The sequence below is a fragment of the Rattus norvegicus genome, chromosome 10 (assembly GCF_036323735.1).
Source record: "Rattus norvegicus strain BN/NHsdMcwi chromosome 10, GRCr8, whole genome shotgun sequence".
In the NCBI taxonomy this organism is placed as follows: domain Eukaryota; kingdom Metazoa; phylum Chordata; class Mammalia; order Rodentia; family Muridae; genus Rattus; species Rattus norvegicus.
Window position 1 is genome coordinate 4,189,873 of NC_086028.1, and position 20,490 is coordinate 4,210,362.

The following is a 20,490-nucleotide window of genomic DNA, read 5'->3' on the forward strand; positions in this document are numbered from 1 at the left end:
TTGTCAAGGCTAGTAATTGTAGTTCTGGATGTAGTTTACAGATGTTAAATGCAAAGGCGAGGGGGAGGGCGCCTGGAAAATATCAATTCTCTCTCCAGGCAGCTTTGCCTCTCTGCATCTGAGCTTTTCTCCTTTCCCCATATGCAGATTGGTCAGATGCTCTAAGAATCACATAGAAGTTTGGGTTGAACAGCTGGGGGGGTGTCAAAGTTTAGCATTAGAAGTCATATCAGTCTTATGATTGAGTTATCTCTGATGAAATCTGTAGGACTAGTAAGTGTGCTGTCCTCTGCTGGCTTGTTCTGCCTCCTTCTGACTTGGTGGATTAAATTTAAAGGGGTCGTACATTTGAAGAGTGCTAGAGTTTATATGAGACGAACCAGACTAATCTTTGAGGAAAATAATCAGGCTAACTTATTTGAGAGACAATGTAGCATAGTGGTCAACTGGGGGATGGGGCTTCAGAGTCAGGGCATGGCTTCCACCCCCACTTCTGCTATTTAACTGCAACAAAAGCATCTTAAGGACGGAAAAGTCTATTTTGTATCTCTGTTCTAGGATACAGGCAGTCTATCGTGGTAGGGATGCCAGGGAAGCAAGAGTTTGAGGTCACGTTTCACCTGCAATCAGGAAGAAGACGGCAGTGAATGCCACCCACATTTAGGAAGAGTTTCCCACCTCAATTAACCTCATCCAGCACTGCATTACAGACATGCCCAGCCATTCGTCTCCTAGGCAATTCTGGGTCCTGTTTCATGGGCAATCAATATCCACCACCTCAGCGGGCCGGTCAGATAACTTGTTTCTAACCAAAAGGATACAGTTAAGGATAATGGGGTGTCACTTCTGTGACAAGGCTCTACACGAGCTCATTCTGTCCTTTGCTGGCTTCAATAAAGTGATCTTCCACAGGTGAGCTTCTGTGCGCCAAAGAACTGTGGACAGGGAGCCAACAGGTGACCAAGGCTCCAAGTGCACCCGTCCCTGAGCAACTGAAAGCATCCAACAGCCACATGAGTGAGCCTGAGGCAGACCTGCTCCTTCTCAAATCCTAACGTGAGACCTCAGCCCTGACTGCTACCTGGAGCTCAGCCTCTTGCAATACTACAAACAGAAGACAGCATGAGGATGCATATAATCCCAACGCTCAGGAGTCAAGACCCTGTTTTTAAAATTTAAATGGATGAAATAGGAAAATCAGTAAATAATAAATTAATGTGTTTTCTGTTAAGCTGCTAAATCCTGCTGTCTTGTTTTGTAGCTGTTGCTACGGGTACAGAAGCTGTGCCACTGGGATGGGCTGAGAGCATCTTCTCTGAAGGGGGAAGTGACGATGCTTAGAGCTTAGAGTAGAGATGAGGGAGGCATTCCTAGGCTAAATGCTTCATACCGTAGCTGATGCCTTGTAAACTGCAAACTGTAATGTTATTTTATTAACAGCCTTCTGTATTCACGATATATGTCCATCTCTGGATAATTAATGTAATGTATAGGAACTTTAAACATACAGTGTTTAAAAAGCCCATCTCAGGTGATTCTATGCAGCCATTGTAGACACAGTCCTGCTTCTGCTGCATGACTGTTGTATCCTGAGGGTGAGGGAGACAGTTGTGGGTATCTAGTTGCCAGGGGAAGGGAGCCAATGGAAAAATTTTGCAGAAAATCCCAATGGAGAGAGGAGCATATGGACTTAGCCAGTCACCTGTTTCCCTCGTGGCTTGTAGGGCAGTTTGGCAAATGCATGAGGAATAAAGAAGTGCCGGGTGTGTCATTGGTGGGAGTGGGAGAATAATTTTCAATACAATGGCCCATTTCTAAGAAGTTATCAGACAAGGGCAGCAGTAGTTTTCAGTAGCTCTATTTATGGACAGGAATAAGAAATGACTGGTAATTAACCATTTTGACCTACACACATGGCAATTTCATATAGTTCTACTTAAAAGAACACCATTTGAGACAATTTTAAAGTCCAAATGGGATTGTGGATCAGCCGAACTTTCACTGCAAACACACTCACAAACATACTTATACATATAGTCATGCCTCTGTATCAATGGATTTCATAACCTTCAGTCTCAACCATAGATCAAGACACTTGATTTTTGTGTCTATTTTGCACACATTCAACCCTTTTCATTGTGTGGTCTAGAGAACATGTTATAAAAATAATATTTATTAATACATAATATTTTATCGTATTAGGCATTGGATGCAACCTAGAAATGATTTAAAGTGTACAAGAGGATGTGTGGAGGTCATATGCAAAGCTAGGTCACCCTACACAATTTTGAGTGTCCACAGGTTGGACCTCTTTGGTGGAGAAACTGGGGTCAATCCCCTGAGAATTTCGATGCATTCCTTTCTTGCCTTGTAAGCATTTTTGTTGGGTTAAAGTTTTTTGACATTCTCATATATTCTATGCTGTGCTGTGATTACATTCATCATCCCCCACTCTCTCTCTCTCTCTCTCTCTCTCTCTCTCTCTCTCTCACCCCCCTCCTTTCCCACTGGTCCCCACTTTATCCTTATGTCCCTCCTTCTCTGTGCAGGTTGTCACAGATGCTGTGTGTCCATGATCGCAACAACCCAGACGGAAGGTACCACCCCAGGACCCACCCTCCCCCCATCCTTCAGCTCCTACAGACTTCCACCCTCTTCAGCAGTGCTCTGTGGGCCTCTGGGGGGGGTGCCCAAGGCTAAAAGCCAGTCTTGGGTAGTAATGTAAATGTTAAAGGACAAATAAACTACATTCTGTTTGGCAAAACATCAGCAGTAAATCCTCATGTAGCATTCTAACTTCCCCAGATACGGGCTTTTGACTAGTTCCACAGTGCCATGCATGCACTCCCTCCTGTGGAGTGTGCCTCACATTGCTCCTGCTGAGTGGGCAGTGATCTGGTTACCCCCCTCCCAAGGCACTCCTGTCACCATTACACCACAGCATGCATATGGAGGTCAAAGAACAACTTTCGTGAATCCATGCTGCTGCCATGGAGTTTCAGGGATCAGACTCAGGCTGACAGGTCACATGAAAGCATTCCATCACGAGTCACTCGCCTGCCTCCTCTACATCCTTCTCAGCATTCAGGATTTTTTATTTAAAGCTCCTTGTACATTCTGGATAATAGCTCTCCGTTAGGCACAGATTTTGTTCCGTTCTGTAGGCTCCCTCATTGTCGAGTTGACTCTCCTATCATAACTGACAATGTTGCTGAGTTTACTAGTCTCAGTTGGCACCTGTGCCCTCTGTGGAGAAATTCAAATGCACCATTCCAAGCCTTTCTGGCTTTTAAGGTGTCCATTGAGAAGTAAGTTGTTATTCTGACGGTCCTGCGTGTGACCTTTTTGTTGGTATGTGCTTTGATGTTTCTCTCTTGAAGCTTTTAATCCATTTTCTTTGTTCTGCATAGTTAATGTTTTACTACACTCTGATAGAGGACGTTTCATTTCTGATCCTGTCTATTTGGCGTTTTGTATGTTTCTTATACATGGATTTCCATCTCTTTCACTACATTTGAGTCATTTTCTTCTTTGATTTCATTGAAAACATTTTCCGTGCCTTTAGCATAGAATTCTTCTCTTCAGTGCCTACAAGTCAAAAGCTTGATTAATTTCCTGGTTCACAAAGATCTCATGTGTTAGTCACAGCATTTTAAAAAACATCATTCTCTTTGACTAAATGGTCCCACTCTTCACTCTCAATGCCATATTCCAGCTTCCACACAATCCACTCTGTCAGTGAGGCCTTCCACTGAGTCTTTCAGTTTGGTTAGATTTTTCTTATTTCCAGCCTTATTCACATTTGCATTTATCCCGTGTTTTTCTTTCTTGAGTTCATCTTTCCCGAGCTGCCCTTATGTTCATTAGGATATTTGTTTTCTCGGAGTTCACTGAGGGATTTATCCTATCCTCATGGTTAGGTGTTTATTTGTGTCCCACTTTGACTTGATTTGGTTATTTTTTCTTTTTTCTTTTTTAGTTGGTTATTTTATTTATTTACATTTCAAATGTTATCCTCCTGCCCAGTTTCCCCTCCACAAGCCCCTATCCCTTCCTCCCTCCCCCTGCCTCTATGAGGATGCTCCCTACCCACCAACCCACTCCTGCCTCAGCAGCCTAGCATTCCCCTATACTGAGACATCAAGCCTCCACAGGACCAAGGGGCTCCACTCCTATAATTCCAGATAAAGCAGTCCTCTGCTACATATCCAGCTGGAGTCATGGGTACCCCCCTCTGCCGTGTACACTTTGGTTGGTGATTTAGTCCCTAGGAGCTTTGGGGGGGGGTCTGGTTGGTTGATAATATTGTTGTTCTTCCTATGAGGTTGCAAACCCCTTCAGCGCCTACAGTCCTTGCCTAACTTCCCCATTGGGGTCCCCTTGCTCAGTCCAATGTCTAGCTTTGTACATCAGCATCTTTATTGGTCAGGCTCTGGCAGAACCTCTCAGAGGACACCTTTACCAGGCCTCTGTCAGTAAGCACTTCTTGGCATCAGCAATAGTGTCTGGGTTTGGTGTCTGCAGATGGGATGGATCCGTAGGTGAAGCAGTCTCTGGATGATGTTTCCTTCAGTTTCTGCTCCACTATCTGTCCCTGTATTTCCTTTTGACAGGAGGAATTCTGGATTAATATATTTGAGGTGGGCGAGTGGACCCATCCCTAACTAGGAGCCATGCCTATTCACTGGATATGGTCTCTACAGGTTCTATCTCCCCTTTGTTGGGTATTTCAGCTAAAGTCCTCCCTGTTAGGTCCTGGGAAGCCCTTGGGTCCCTGGCATCTAATGGTTACCTCCACTGCTACACACCTACTTTCAAATTCCTGATTCTCTGTACTTCTCCTCCATCTCCTCCAATATTTGAACTGTCCCCCTTTCCCCTCTCCCTCTTCTCTCCTTCTCAGATCCCTCTCTCCCTCTACTTCCCAGAGATTATTCTTTTCCCCCTACTGAGTAGTTCTATACCATCCAAACTTTGGTATGATCTTCTTTCTTGAGTTTCATATGGTCTGTGAGTTGTACCCTGTGTATTCTGAGCTTCGCTTTGGCTAATACCCACTTATCAGTGAGTATATACCATGTATCTTCTTCTGTAACTTGGTTACCTCACTCAGGATGATATTTTCAAGTTCCTTCCATTTGCCAGCAAATTTCATGAAATCGTTGTATTTAATAGCTGAGCAAATTGTGTAGATGTGCCACATTTTCTGTATCCATTCCTCTGTTGAGGGACATCTGGGTTCTTTCCAGCTTCTGGCTATTATAAATAAGGCTGCTGTGAACACAGTGGAGCATGTATCCTTGTTATATGTTGGAGCATCGTTTGGGTATATGCCCAGGAGTGGTATAGCTGGTCCTCAGGAAGAATTATTTCCAATTTTCTGAAGAACTGCCAGACTGATTTCCAGAGTGGTTGCACCAGTTTGCAATCCCACCAACAATGGAGGAATGTTCCTCTTTCTCCACATCCTCACCAATATCTGCTGTCGCCTGAGTTTCTGATCTTAGCCATTCAGACTTGTGTGAGGTAGAATCTCAGGGTTGTTTTGATTTGCATTTCCCAGATAACTAAGAATGTGAAATATATCTTTAATTGCTTCTCAGCCATTCGAGATTCCTGAGTTGAGAATTCTCTGTTTAGCTCTGTACCCCACTTTTAATAGAGTTATTTGGTTCTCTGTAGTCTAACTTCTTGAGTTCTTTGTATATTTTGGATATTAGCCCTCTATTGGTTGTAGGGTTGGTAAAGAACTTTTCCCAATCTGTTGGTTGCCTTTTCCTCCAAATGACAATGTCCTTTGCCATACAGAAGTTTTGCAAAGCTATAAAGTCCCATTCATCTATTCTTGATCTTAAAGCATAAGCCATTTGTGTTCTTAAAGCATAAGCCATTTGTGTTCTGTTCAGGAAAATTTCCCCTGTGCCTATGTGTTCGAGGCTCTTCCCCACTTTTTCTTCTATTCGTTTCAGTGTATCTGGTTTTATGTGGAGGTCCTTGATCCACTTGGACTTGAACTTTGCACAAGGAGATAAGAATGGATCGATTTGCATTCTTCTACATGCTGACCGCCAGTTGAACCAGCACCATTTGTTGAAAATGCTGTCTTAATCCACTGGAGGGTTTCTGCTCCTTTGTCAAAGATCAAGTGACCATAGGTGTGTGGACTCATTTCTGGGTCTTCAATTCTATTTCACTGATCTATCTCCCTGCCTCTGTACCAATTCCATGTGGTTTTTTTAAATCATTATTGCTCTGTAATACAGCTTGAAGTCAGGAGTGGTGATCCCCCAGAAGTTCTTTTGTTATTGAGAATAGTTTTTGATATTCTTTTTTTTTGTTATTCCAGATAAATTTGAGAATTGCTCTTTCTATCTCTGTGAAGAATTGGCTTGGAATTTTAATGGGGATTGCATTGAATCTGTAGATTGCTTTTGGTAAAATGGCCATTTTACTATATTAATTCTGCCAATCCATGAACATGGGAGATATTTCCATCTTCTGAGATTTTGTTCAATTTCTTTCTCCAGAGACTTGAAGTTCTTGTCATACAGATCTTTCACTTGCTTGGTTAGCATAACACCAAGATATTTTGTATTATTTGTGACTATTATAAAGGGTATTGTTTCCCTAATTTCTTTCTCAGCCCATTTATCCTTTGAGTAGAGAAAACCTACTGATTTGTTTTAGTTAATTTTGTATCCAACCACATTGCTGAAGTTGTTTATCATCTGTTGGAGTTCTCTCATGGATTTTTTTTTTGGGTCACTTAAATTTACTATCATATCATCTGCAAATAGTGATATCTTGACTTCCTCCTTTTCAATTTGTATCCCTTTGATCTCCTTCTGTAGCCTAATTGCTCTGGCTAGAACTTCAAGTACTATATTGAATAGAGAGGGGGAGAGTAGGCAGGAGGACTGCTTCAAGTTTCTCTCCATTTAGTTTGAGGTTGGCTATTGGCTTGCTGTATACTGCTTTTATTATATTTAGATTTGGGCCTTGAATTCCTATTTTCTCCAATACTTTTAAAATGAAGGGGTGTTGTATTTTGTCAAAGGCATTTTCAGCATCTAATGAGATGATCATGTGTCTTTTTAGTTTGCTTATACAGTGGATTGTGCTGATAGATTTCCATTGAACCATCCCGGCATCCCTGGGATGAAGCCTACTTGATCATGGTGAATGATTGTTCTGATGGATTCAGTTTGCAAGAAATTCATTGAGTATTTTTGTGTCGATATTCATGAAAGAAATTGGTCCAAAGTTCTCTTTCTTTGTTGGGTCTTTGTGTGGTTTAGGTGTAAGTGTAACTGTGGTTTCATAGAATGTATTAGGTAGTGTTCCTTCTGTTTCTATTTTATGAAATGCTTTGAGAAGTATTGATATTAGGTCTTCTTTGAAGGTCTGATAGAATTCTGTACTAAAACCATCTGATTCTTGGGATTTTTTTGGTTGTGAGGCTTTTTTTCTCTTTTTTTCAGAGCTGGGGACCGAACCCAGGGCCTTGCGCTTACTAGGCAAGCGCTCTACCACTGAGCTAAATCCCCAACCCCTGGTTGTGAGGCTTTTAATGACTACTTCTATTTCTTTAGAGGCTGTGGGACTGTTCAGATGGTTTATCTGATCTTGATCGTCCAGATTTTCCAGTTTTGCTGAGTAGAGATTTTTTAATGGGATCTGATAATTTTTTTTTTCCAGAGCTGGGCACCGAACCCAGGGCCTTGCGCTTCCTAGGCAAGCGCTCTACCACTGAGCTAAATCCCCAACCCCTGATAATTTTTTTTAATTTCTTCATTTTCTGTTGTTTTATGTCCATTTTCACTTTTAATTTTGTTAATTTGAATTCTGTCTCTGTGCCCTCACATTAGTCTGGCTAAGGGTTTATCTATCCTGCTGATTTTCTCAAAGAACCAGCTCCTGGTTTTGTTGATTCTTTGTATCTCTCTCTTTGTTTCTACTTGGTTGATTTCAGCCCTGAGTTTGATTATTTCTTGCTGTTTACTCCTCTTGGTTTTATTTGCTTCTTTTTGTTCTAGAGCTTTCAGATGTGCTGTTACACTAAGCTGTTAGTATATGTCCTCTCCAATTTCTTTATACAAGCACTCAGAGCTATATGTTTTCCTCTTAGCACTGCTTTCATTGGCTTTGGGTATGTTGTGCCTTCATTTTCATTAAATTCTAGAAAGTCTTTAATTTCTTTCTTTCTTTATTCCTTCCCTGACCAGGTTATCATTGAGCATTATTCAGCTTCCACGTGTACGTGGGCTTCCTGTTGCTTTTGTTGTTGAAGACCAGTCTCAGTCTGTGCTTATCTGATAGGATGCATGGGATTATTTCAATCTTCTTGTATCTGTTGGGTCCTGGTTTTTGTCTGATTATATGGTCAATTGTGGAGAAGGTAGCATGAGGTGCTGAGAAGAAGGTATTGTTTTAGGATGAAATGTTCTATAGATAGCTGTTAAGTCCATTTGATTCATAACTTCTGTTAGTTTCACTGTGTCTCTGTTTAGTTTCTGTTTCCATGATCTGTCCATTGATGAGAGTGGGGTGTTAAAGTATCTTAGTACTATTGTGTGAGCTTCAATGTTCTCATAGCATTATTACATGAGCTTCAGTATGTTTCTTTTACATATGTGGGTGCCCTTGCATTTGGGGCATAGATGTTCAGAATTGAGAGGTTCTCTTGGTGGATTTTTCCTTTGATGAGTATGTAGAGTCCTTTCCTATCTTTTTTGATAACTTTTGGTTGAGAGTCTATTTTACTGAATACTATAATTGTTACTCTAGCTTGTTTCTTAGGACCATTTACCTGGAAAATTTTTTTCCAGCCTTTTACTTTGGGGTAATATCTGTCTTTGTCACTGAAATGTGTTTCCTGTATGCAGCAAAATGCTGTCCTGTTTACATATCCAGCCTGCTAGTCTATGTCTTTTTATTGGGGAACTGAGTCTATTGATATTGAGAGATATTAAGGACCAATGACTGTTGCTTCCTGTTATTTTTGTTGTTAGAGATGGAATTATGCTTGTGTGGTTCTCTTCTTTTGGGTTTGTTTTAAGATTAGTTTCTTCCTTTTTCTTGGGTGTAGTTTCCCTTTTTGTGTTCCTTCTATTATCCTCTGTAGGACTGGACTAGTGGAAAGATATTGTTTAAACTTGGCTTTGTCAGGAAATATCTTGGTTTCTCCCTTCACTGTATTGGATATAATTGCCTGGGCTGGCATTTTTTTTTGTTCTTTTAGTGTCTGTATGACATGTGCACAAGATCTTCTCACTTTTATAGTCTCTGTTGAAAAGTCTGGTGTAATTATGATGGGTCTCTTCCTCTATATGTTACTTGACCGTTTTTCCTTATGACTTTGAATATTCTTTCTTTGTTCTGTGCATTTGCTGTTATGATTATTATGTGATGGGAGGAATTTCTTCTCTGGTCCCACCTGTTTGGTATTCTGTAGGCTTTGTATGTTTATGGGCATTTCTTTCTTTAGGTTAGGGAAGTTTTCTCCTATAATTTTGTTGAAGATATTAGCTGGCCTTTGAATTGGGAGTCTTCACTCTCTTCTATACCTATTATTCTTAGGTTTGGTCTTTTCATTGTGTCCTGGATTTCTTGAATGTTTTGAGTTAGAAGCTTTTTGCTTTTTGTATTTTCTTTGACTATTGTGTCAATATCTTCTAGGGTATCTTCTATGCCTGAGATTCTCTCTTCTATCCCTTGTACTTTGTTGGTGATGCTTGCATTTATGACTTCTGGTCTCTTTCCTAGATTTTCCATTTCCAGGGTTGTCTCCCTTTGTGTTTTCTTTAATGTTTCTATTTCCGTTTTTAGACCATGGATGATTTTGTTCAATTCCTTTACTTGTTTAATTGTGCTTTCCTGTATTTCTTTAAGGAATTTGTTTCCTCTTTATGGGCTTCTACTTGTTTACCTGTGTTATTTATGTCCTTAAATCATATTCATGGGATGGGATTTTAGATCTGAATCTTGCTTTTCAGGTGTGTTAGGGTATCCAGGGCTTGCTGTGGTGGGAGAACTGGGTTCTGATGTTGCTAAGTAGCATTGGTTTCTGTTGCTTATGGTCTTGCTCACCATCCCGTTATCTCTAGTGATAATTGCCCTTGCTATCTCTAACTGGAACCTGTCCCTCCTGTAATTCTGGTTGTGTCAGAACTCCTCTGAGTCCTGCTGTCTCTGTGATCCTGTCATTCTGGGATCCTGGGATCCTGAGATCTTGGGTGTATCAAGCTCCCTCTGGGATCCTGAAAACCTGGTGTGACCAAGCTCCTGAGGTCCTGTTGTGTCAGAGCTCCTGGAGTCAAGCTTTCTCTGGGTGTTGCAGGAGTGTGGGAGGAGCCAAAGCCCTGGGTATGCACTGGGCACAGTTACAAGCCAGAAGGAACTTGTGCTACGGGCTGGGCGGTGATTCTTGTTTCCCTGGTTCCCATGGCAGTCCCAGTAACACTGGATATTGGGAGAGATGTTGTGACCTCAACTATGATCTTGAGTGTGTCAGAGCTCCAGTGATCCTGGGTCTGTCCAATCTCCTAGGAGTCAAGCTTCCTCTGTGATCCTGAGTGTTTCAGAGCACCTGGGAGTTGGGCTCCCTCTAGGTGTTGTAGGAGTGGGTGCACAGTCAGAGCCCCAGGTCTGCTCTGGGCACAAGTTCAGACTGAAAGAACTAGTTATTTTCACTGGGGTCAACAATGGAATTGATGACCTTTGAGGCAAGCATTGCTGTCTGCCTCAGGATGGTAAATATCAGTAAGTTTAATCAAGAAGAAAACTCAATTTGATTTCTCTTGTATTGACTAAGGACTTTTAGTGTTAGGGTGTTTATTCTGGATTCTTACTAAGCTCCCTGGGAGCTTGTATCTCTACAACAAGCTGAAACTGTACATTCAACAGGTACCTGAATTGAGAGGCCTGGTTTAAGGTGAAAATGTCTTTTTCTTTATTCTCACTGAGAGAGGAGGCAAGACATTTATATCATCAAACTCAATAAATGTAAAAATATATCTTAGGTGTTTGGAGTATCTTAGGTGCATGGAGTCACTACTCATGGTTTTGGTAAGTAACCAGAAGCTCTTCTGGTTATCCCTAGAAAATAACCTACAAGGGAGTGTTGCACAATGCAGAGATAGAAATGGAGATGGGTCGATGAACTGAAACCCACATGCACTGATTCAATTCAAGCTTCTGGATGAAAAAGGTCACAATCCTGCCTGCCTTTCTGCCCTAGGGGCCTGCAGATTATGCCCTGCTAAAAGGCCATTGGTGGCTTTCATGTTAGCAACCACAACAAGCCATTTATTAAACAATTATTATATATAATGATATATGTCTTAAATACACTATGTCACCAAATCCTCCAAGGAACTTTGTAGTTAAACATGACAAGTGCTAGTTTACATGTGAGATAAACAGAATTCCATGTAATTAATGACCTTGCCTCGGCTCACAGTGCCTACAGCAAGAAGAATAAATGTGGTCATGTGATCTGAACTTCAGGTTCTGTGACTCTGCAGTCCAGAGGTAAGACAACTGCTGTTTGATTATTAAACGGGATGTCATACCCGTACTCCTAGTGACTGGGAGGCTGGGATAGGAGGATTAACTGAACTCAGGAACCTACTAAAAGGTAGACAAGAAAGAAAGTTAGCCTAGAAAAATTCTAAAGAGTATCACTATGGAAATGACACCAAATGGCAGGAAACAGAAAGAGGGCTTTCAACACCGTCGTCTTGGGAATGATCAGTGACACCAGGTAAATTACCTCTAGCTTCACGAACTCAACTTTAAAAAGGAGCAAAAATTTTATTTTGTTTTGGTAATAAAATGAGAAAAATTGCATAAAATATCTTAGTAGGCAATCATAAAGAACAATCACATATTATGACACCTGAAATAGTTTTATTTCCAATAACAGACAAGAGGAAAGCTAACAATCAATGAAGAGGGCTACAGAGATTTCTAAATGGTACAAGGACAGGAACTTACATTACGGCTGAAGAATACAGGTCTAGCTTGGAAGTTCTCAAAATTTATCTAAGGAGAGGGGAAGTGCTACTACTGACAACCCATTATCACTGAAATGATACATTAATAGTAAGTCAGGCATGGTGGCAGATACCTGTAGTCTCTGCTCTGATGAGAGGATAGAAGACTATGTTTCACATGGGAATCTCAAAACAACCAAGGCAACAAAACAAAGAGCTTTCGTCTTGTTGGTACTCCTGTTTTCATGAACACAGACATTTCCAGTTCTAAAAAAAAACAAAAAAACAAAAAAACAAAAAAAAAACAAAAAACAAAAAACAAAAAAACCTACCAGTTTGCTTTCCCCTTAAAACATACACATCGCAAAATGAACAAACAAAAAACAAAAAAACCAAAAAAAACAAAAAACAAAAAAAAAAACAAAAGCAGAAAACAGATCGGGGGCTGGGAAAATGGCTTAATCAATTGCTTTGCAAGCATGAAACCCTGAATTCAGTCTTATCACAGGTATAAAAAATGCTGGCTTAGTGCTACGTGCACTGGAGAACCAAAGACAGGTGAATCCCTGGGGTTCACGGGCCAGATAACATAGCCTTCTTTATGAGATCCAGGCCAGTGAGAGACCCAGTCTCAAAAAAAGAGTAGGGCATCTCCCAAAGAATGACACAACTGTTGTCCTCTGGCCACACATACATACATGTTCAGGTACATGAACACAAACAGGAATATACACATATGCACACACAAACATGGCAGAGACCAAATTTGCAAAAGTGAAAACCCTGTGCCTTTTCTAGGCTCCCCTCTGCCCCGGCCCCAACCATGCCCTGTGCAAGTCAGGAAGAGACATTTCTGCATTCGATTTTCTGTAAGGATGTTGTCCTTCATTCCAGACAACACCAACCTGAACTATGCCCCCAACTCTGGAATTTGGACATTTTAGAAGAAAACTCTCTTATGGTATGTACCGAAAGCAACAGAATCAATAGCATGTGCCTATATCCATAGAATGGGGTTATTTGAAGGAAAGCTATCAGGTCTAAAATCAACAGTGTGGACTGGCAGGCTGACAACCACAAGACGAGCACTGAAGGCTACAGGATGAGCAGTGACTCTCACTTTACATTCAAAAGCTGATGCTGGACTGAGGTCCTCTTGCCCTGGAAGAGGTCAGTCAGTATCTTCTCCATCTCAACCTTCAGCTGACTTAATGAGGCCTATGATGGTTAATACTGATTGCCCAATGGATAGGATCTAGAATCATGTAGGAAAAAAGCTTCTGGGTAAGGAGGTTCAGCCTTGGCCTGAGGAGGTCCTAAGAAAGGGGAGGTGGGAGCAATGCTGATTGAATAATGACTCAGAGTCAGAAGTGGCTGCAACTGTCCGTTCAAGTGTTCTCTCTGTTCCTCAGTGTAATGGCTATTCCTGGTTGTCAACTTGACTATATCTGGAATGAACTACAATCCAGAATTGGAAGGCTCGCCTGTGATCCAGATCTTGAGGTTGGGAGACACAAGTTTCTGACCTGGATCTTGGCATCAAGATCTTGAGGCATAGAGGCATAGTGGCTATGAATCCCAGGAGACTAAGGCCAGGAGATCTCTGATGAGGTCATCTGGGAGTCCCAGATACAGGCATGGTGGTACACACCTTTAACCTGGGCCACATGTTCTGCTGGAGACCTACATAAGAACATTGGAAGGAAGATTCTCTCTTCCTTGCCTGCTTGCCTTGTGGGACTGAGCAACTACTAGATCCTTGGACTTCCATTCACAGCTGCTGCTGACCATTGTTGGGGAGTTGGACTGAAGACTGTAAGTCATCATAACAAATTCATTACTGTATAGAGACTACCCATAAGTTCTGTGACTCTAGAGAGCCCTGACTAATGCACCTAGGATTCTCATCATTCCTCCTCCTTCTCCTTTCTCCCTCTTTTTTCTTCTCATCATTCTTCTTCCTTCTCCCTTCTCTTTCTGTTGCCTTCTCTGGACTAGACAGCCTGAACCCAGTCTTTTATTTACTAAAGCCACATCATCAAGGCTTTAAACATTGTTAATAATTTTTTTTAAAAATCCTTAAATTTACATAGATTCTATGAATCAAGGATCATTAGTTCTAACCTCTGATTCCTTAAAACAGAAACTAAACTCAAAGCAAAAGCACATTTCCTTATGGTTTTTACACAGCCTGTTCTTCATGGGTATCTGGACACATTTCTTGTAGTTTCCTAGTACAGCAGACAGCAGTCCTTAGTAACTGTTTTCATGTAAGAACAGAAAAGTGACAGACTCCTAAGGCTAAAATAATTTCTTACAAAATTTTAAAATTCATGAAGCAAAGTAGGCATTGTCATCTTCAATCCTTCAAGTAGCTAGGAGAACAAACCACACCATTTTTTAATTCTCTAATCGTTGTTTCCTATCCTGGAAACTCCAAGGCCTCATGCGCTCTCCGTCTAATACTGTTGGTTTCTAGATCATATACCAGACTTTCTCCTATAAGGTAAACCCATCTATCATTGCTTGTTTTCTGTAGATTCCTCTTTCCCTATCCATGCCTTTTCTTCTGTTCTTGATGTTTCTCTCTGTCCCTGATGTCCCCAAGTTCACCCTGGCTAATAATGCAGCAGTCATTGGACCAAAGGGTACATGAAATTCCTAATAATTTCAAGTTCAAGGCCAAGTCTCAAAATGAGCAATTTCTACAAAGGACCATGTAGGCTACTATGGCCCCTGTGGTTATGTTGTCTAGATCCTTTCAGATGGCCCTAAAGACCAAGAAGCAGGTCTGTTCCTTGTCCTCCACAGCCTCATGACTACCTCCATTCCTCTTTCCTGAGAACATCTGTTCATTTATTATGAGGTCATTAGCTCTGAGTAATGGGACAAGTGTATTCCCCAGAAAGAGAGATTGAGTATAAAATAGAAGAGACAGCGATCGGTTTCAGGGCAACAGCAACCATCAGCATGTGACATGGGGCTCAATGGCCAAGTGTGGCTGCAGAGGCAGGAACTGTATCACGCCTCCCCTTACACAGCCACGCCAGACTGGCATCTGGGCATGTCTGTGAGGGGCTCTAGAGCTTAACTGAGGTGAGAGGGCAGAACTGAGCTAAATGCTGCACATCATCACCCATGGGCTAAACTTTTGGACTGAATAAGGAGGACAAAGTGAGTTGAGCACAAACATTCATCTCTCTCTGCTTCCTGGCTGCAGATACTGTGCCCAGACGCCTCATACTCCCGCAGTCATGCTTTCCCTGCCTCAGGCTGAGTCAAATGTACAGTTTTTTTCTTTACTTAAATTGATTCTTGTCTGGTATATTAGTCACTTTTCTGTTGTTGTGATAAAACATGATGACCAGCAGCAACTTATAGAAGAAAGAATTTATCTGAGCTTACAATTCCCAAAGGATAGCATAGCAGCAGGAGCCATGGCAGTAACATTTGGGAGCTCACATCTGGAATGGCATACAGGAAGCATAGCAACCTCAGAATAGTGCAAGTCTTTAATTTCTCTAAGGACATCTCCAATGACAGACCTCTTGAACAAGGCTGCCTCTCCTAAGCGCCAAACAGTGCCATCTACGGGGAACCAAGCATTCAAATGCCTGAGGTTTATGGGAGACATTTCTTATCCAAACAATCGCATCCAGTCCTTGTCAGATCAAGGAGAAAAGTAACTATGGTGGCTTGATGGGAATGACCCCTCCCCCCATAGGCTCATATATTTGAATATTTCGGCATCAGGAAGTGACCTATTTGACAGGAATTAGGAGGTGTGACCTTGCTGGAGTAGGTGTGGCCTTGTCAGAGGAAGTGTGTCAATGAGGGTGAGCTTTGGGGTTTCAAAAGCTCAAGCAGGTTCAGTGCCTTTCTCTCTTCCTGCTGCCTACAGGTCCCTCAGCTACTTTTCTAGCACCGCTGACTGTCCATGTGTTGCCATGATCACTACCATCAAGACAGAACTAAACCTCTGAAACTGTAAGCAAGTCCCAACTAAATGCTTTCCTTTGTAAGAGTTTCTGTGGTCCTGGTGTCTCTTCACAGCACTAGAACACTGACACGGTAACTAACACAAGGTCCACCACACTGTGGAAAGTAAAAGTGCAAATAAAAACTCATTCAAAATCATCAATTCAGAAATAAGCAGAGTAAAGCTTGAGCTGGCCCTATAGCCCAATAAGGTGGCATTACATGAACCATCACAGAGCCTCACCAAAAACAAGGGACTTTCCTGTACATTAGGCCTCAACTTCTTATCTAAAATCTAGGATGTTTCTGTTGGTTCTAGTCCCAGGAACCTCGAGGAAGAGCTGGTGCCTCTGCCACCAAACTACATTGTGAGGACAGGAAAGTCCATTTTTCTGAAAAGAGATCTGAGTATTGTTTGCCTGAGAAAGAGACGGCCAAATAGATTATCCATTCCATCCCCTAAAAAGGATGATCATGGGGTTGGGTTGGAAGATCAGCCAGTGACTGTCATCCTTCTAAAATCTACTCCTCTTCTCCTACCCCACTCCTGTTAACCATTTTCTTTTAAAAAAGACAACACTTCAAATGTGCTGTGCAAACAACAACTAGACCCACATATTTAATGAATTGAGAGACTTGTGGTTACATAACTTACCACTTGGGATGTAAGCTAGGGCTGGGCCCCTTGGAAACATTAGGGCTTTGACTCTCAACCATTTATGTTTACTCTGCACATCCCCTCAGGTCCCTCCTTATGTCCAGGTTGTATACAGCAAATACATGATTAATAATAATCACCATGGCTAATATACTGTGGTTACTAACTACTTGCCACTGGAACTGTTAAATAGTTTGACATATGAACCCATTGGTACTTGTTACTTTGCTCACTGCTATGACAGAAGCAACATAAGAGTAAGGTTTTGTGTTGCAGATGCTTGCACATGTGCTTGGCCAGGAGATCACAAAGGTGTGCGGCAGAGGAGGTTTTCACCTCACAGAGGACAAGAAGCACACTGTAGCAGGAAGTGCTTAGGAACAAGATTATCTCTGGGACACTCCTTCCAAAGACCTTTATTCTCCAACCTGGCATCACCTTCTAAAGTTCCCTGAACCTTCAAAAAACAAAGCCATTTGTTAAGTTTCAAACCCAGGACATGACTGAAGTGCCAATTTAATACATCAACGTGGACATGGCCTCCAGGTTCTCCTAGCAGCCCCACTTCCTACCTGTTATAGGGTATGGCTGGCATACCCTGCCCTTTACCCTGAATGCCCCAGACCAGAGTCTGGCCTGACCTTCCCCCAGAGGCTCTTCCCTATATAGTCCAGACATTTTGGTTACTACCCTTTTTGTACCTTTGGCCTCCTGGCTGCTGTACTTGGTTCCCTTCTTCCCTCTTTCTCCTTTCCCCTTCCTCTCTCCCAGATGTCTCTACCTCTGCCTATGCTCTCCCACATGTCTATAATAAACTTTCTCCTCCACCATAACTAGGGGCAGTCATATCCTTTCCCTTCCTTTTTCTTTTTCTTTCTTTCACAACTAGCTGGGGCCAACTGTCCAATAAGAGCCTATGGGAAACTTCTTATGTACAAATCACAACATTTTCTAACTTTTTCTCCAACCCAATAACCCTAGGTATTGTTATTGTTCTTATTTGACAGTTAGGGAAACTGAGGTGCAGAGAAACTAATTTTAAGATCATACCTACAGTAAGTGTTGTATTAGGATAAACCCAAGTAGTTGAGATACAAGCTCATTTGCATATCTGTTCTAAATCACTAGTACTTATATCTGACTCTAGTTCAAGGTCATGAGACGGTCATCCTAGCTCTGCTAACCATACAAACATTTCAGGCTTACACTTATTGAGAAGAAAATTTACCAACTTAGCACATCCTAGGAATTCCCTTGCAGTGCTTAATAAAAATATCCTCCTCTTGGGGATATGACTTCAACATTTCCACCTTTGAAATCTGGATTGGTAGCAAGTATGAGGGTTGTGGTTCAGTGTAATGGCTTTTGAGTTGGACAGATTCCATTTTGTCTTGCTCACCTGCAGCTCATAGCTTTCTTTCAGGACCTGTGTCTCTCTCTGAGCGTCAGCTTCCCCGTCTGACTAGAGCAGCCAATGAGGTAGTGAGCTAAACACAAAGTACTTAGGGCAATGCCTGCTGCACAGTAAGAGAAAAAACAGTGACAGAGTGACAGTGGTAATGTCCAGGCAGTCAAGATGCCTTAAAGGCTCTTGAGATTATGGTGGGCAGTTCGGATGGTTGCAACATAAAACTTAGGACATCGAGTTGAAATGGAATTTCAAATAAACAATATTTTAAAAATAGCCGCATAAGTATCTCCCAAATACTGCATGGGATATACTTAATGCTAACCCTTTTTGCTATTCTTGTTAACCTGAAATACCAAATAATGAAGCGGGCCTATGCTTGCTAAATAAGGCAACTCCAGGCCTCAAAGCCTCAACACCCAGTCGGTTCCAGTGCAAGTTGGACCCTAATCAGGCGCACCGGTCGATCCCAGAGGTGTAGCAATCTCCTTGCTGGCCCAGGCAGTACTAGCAGCACCCGGAGCGGCCCCGCCCTGCCCGTCCCTCCCAGAGCCGAGGGCAGGTTCCAGAAACTGTTCCAGGCGGGGCAGTCGGGTGGTGTAGAGTCGCTTCCTCCTCCCACAGAACGTGCCCAGGCAAGGCCAGTCGCTCGCCATGTCAGCTGCGGGGGCGGCGGATGTTTTCCATAGAGCCCGGGGCAGGACCCTGGACGCGTTTTCCTCAGGTACTACTGCTTGGCTCTTCACCCGGGAAGGGGGACTCCAGAGCTGCAGAACCTTCCGCGCGCGGAACCTTCCGGTCTCGGGCGCACACTTCCAGCCGGACCCTTCGTAGGTTGCACATGGCACCGCGGAGCGTTGTAGGAGTTGCTCCTCCCTTGCGGTTCTGGGCTTCGTTGGCCTTGACCTGACCTTGCAAACAACAAGCCAAAAAAACAAAGCAAACAAACAAAACAGAAGTCGGGCGGAGAGGACAGAGAAGTGAATAACTCCTTGGGCGCTGCTGTGGGGCCTGTCCTCTGTCTTCTTCATCTGTAGAACCGGACCACTGCAAGCTTTTGGAGGGGGGCACCTGACAAGTGCGGGGTGTGTCAGAGGTTGTTACTTGTAGTGAGATTGTATTTTATATCCAGCCGTTTACTGTAACCGTAGAGAGGGAAGGCATTCTGGTCCTGGTAGCGGTAGCGTTCTTGGACGTTGGTCTTAGATAATCTGCCCCTCTGTTTTGCCTCAGAGCGAGCGTTAAAAGATCAGAGTAGTTCTGTAACTTAGGGTGGGACACATGCTAGGTGTTAAGCAAATGCTAGACCTTGAGCTATTCAGAGGATATAGGTTGGTTCCTGTTTCCCTCTGTTTAGTTTGGATCTTTGGGGTTGAGTCTTCTCTGGCACTACAGGAACGTTTGTCTTTCTTGTCTTGTTATCCAGCCTCTAATTTGCCTGAACTGCTTTGAAAAAGAAGCAGGCAGGTTCCAAACCCTGGAGGGCCTTGACCCCTGGTGGGACTAGGAAGCCTGGCACCCTCTCAGCCTTCACATCCTATTTTCAAGTTCATTTCCTCAGACTTACCTGTGCCTAGCTAGCCAAAGAAGAAGATCAATCCTACAGTTCTCTGATAGGCCTTTGTTTCTTTCCCTCTTTGCAATTCAAGGTTCTGCACAGGTGTGCACAGCCATATAAATCCACTGATGGTGGACTGGGGAAATCTAAGCTGCTGTGGTGCCATTTTCTACAAAATTTAATGTGTCTCATGGTCCTTTTCCCCCCAGCCTATATATTTTTGAGATGCATCCATATTATTCTAAGTAGTTCTCCTTATACTTCCTTCTGAACAGTGTCCCATTGATTGATCATACGTGTTGTATGTTTTGTTAGTGGATGTGCTCCAGCTTGGTATCTATCTTCTCTTTGCTTCTCCAAATTTCTCCTGGCCACCATGCTCTAGGAGTGACTGCCATGGAGGTGCAGCAGTGAACTTTTTTGCCCCTCCTTAGATAGGCAAGAAGACACTCAGCCTATGGGGAGTTCCCTGAGGAGATGGGGGGAGGGGAAGTAATCACCAGAATGTTTATTCCTGCACTCGATGCCCTTTCAGGGTTCCCATTTGTAGGCTGTATTACCTGCTTTTCATTCTTGTGAATAGTATTGCAGTAAGCCTTTTTGTACAACCGTCTTCTGTAAACACATAGGAGAGTTTCTTCAGGAGCAGGGTGTGGGTTATGGGGTATACCCATCCTCAGGTGTATTGCTACATTGCCTTACAGAGGGTTGTTAACTGTTTATGCTCCCTCTAGCAGACTGCAAGAGTTTCCTGCTGCAGGCTCCTTTCCAGTCTGAGAAATACCATGTTTCATTTACACTCTGTAGTAAGTTGTGAAGAATCAAGAAGGAAAGAACGACAAATCCCCAGACCTCAGGCTCCAAATCTAGGCATGGAGCCATGGCACAAAAG

At 42.6% G+C, this 20,490-nt stretch overlaps 1 protein-coding gene across 2 annotated transcripts in view; it reads left to right on the forward strand.

The window, feature by feature from the left end:
• The window catches only part of Cpped1 (calcineurin-like phosphoesterase domain containing 1), a 192,439-nt gene that overhangs the window by 54,272 nt on the left and 117,677 nt on the right, over positions 1–20,490 (forward strand). Inside the window, exon 1 of one of the 2 annotated variants that reach the window (NM_001013963.1) lies at positions 18,639–18,764. The exons of the other annotated variant lie outside the window; for it this stretch is intronic. Within the exon in view, the coding sequence (NP_001013985.1) occupies positions 18,695–18,764 (70 nt within the window). The 5' untranslated portion in view covers positions 18,639–18,694. Of the gene's footprint in view, positions 1–18,638; positions 18,765–20,490 lie in introns of those variants that run through there. 2 annotated transcript variants of the gene reach the window in all.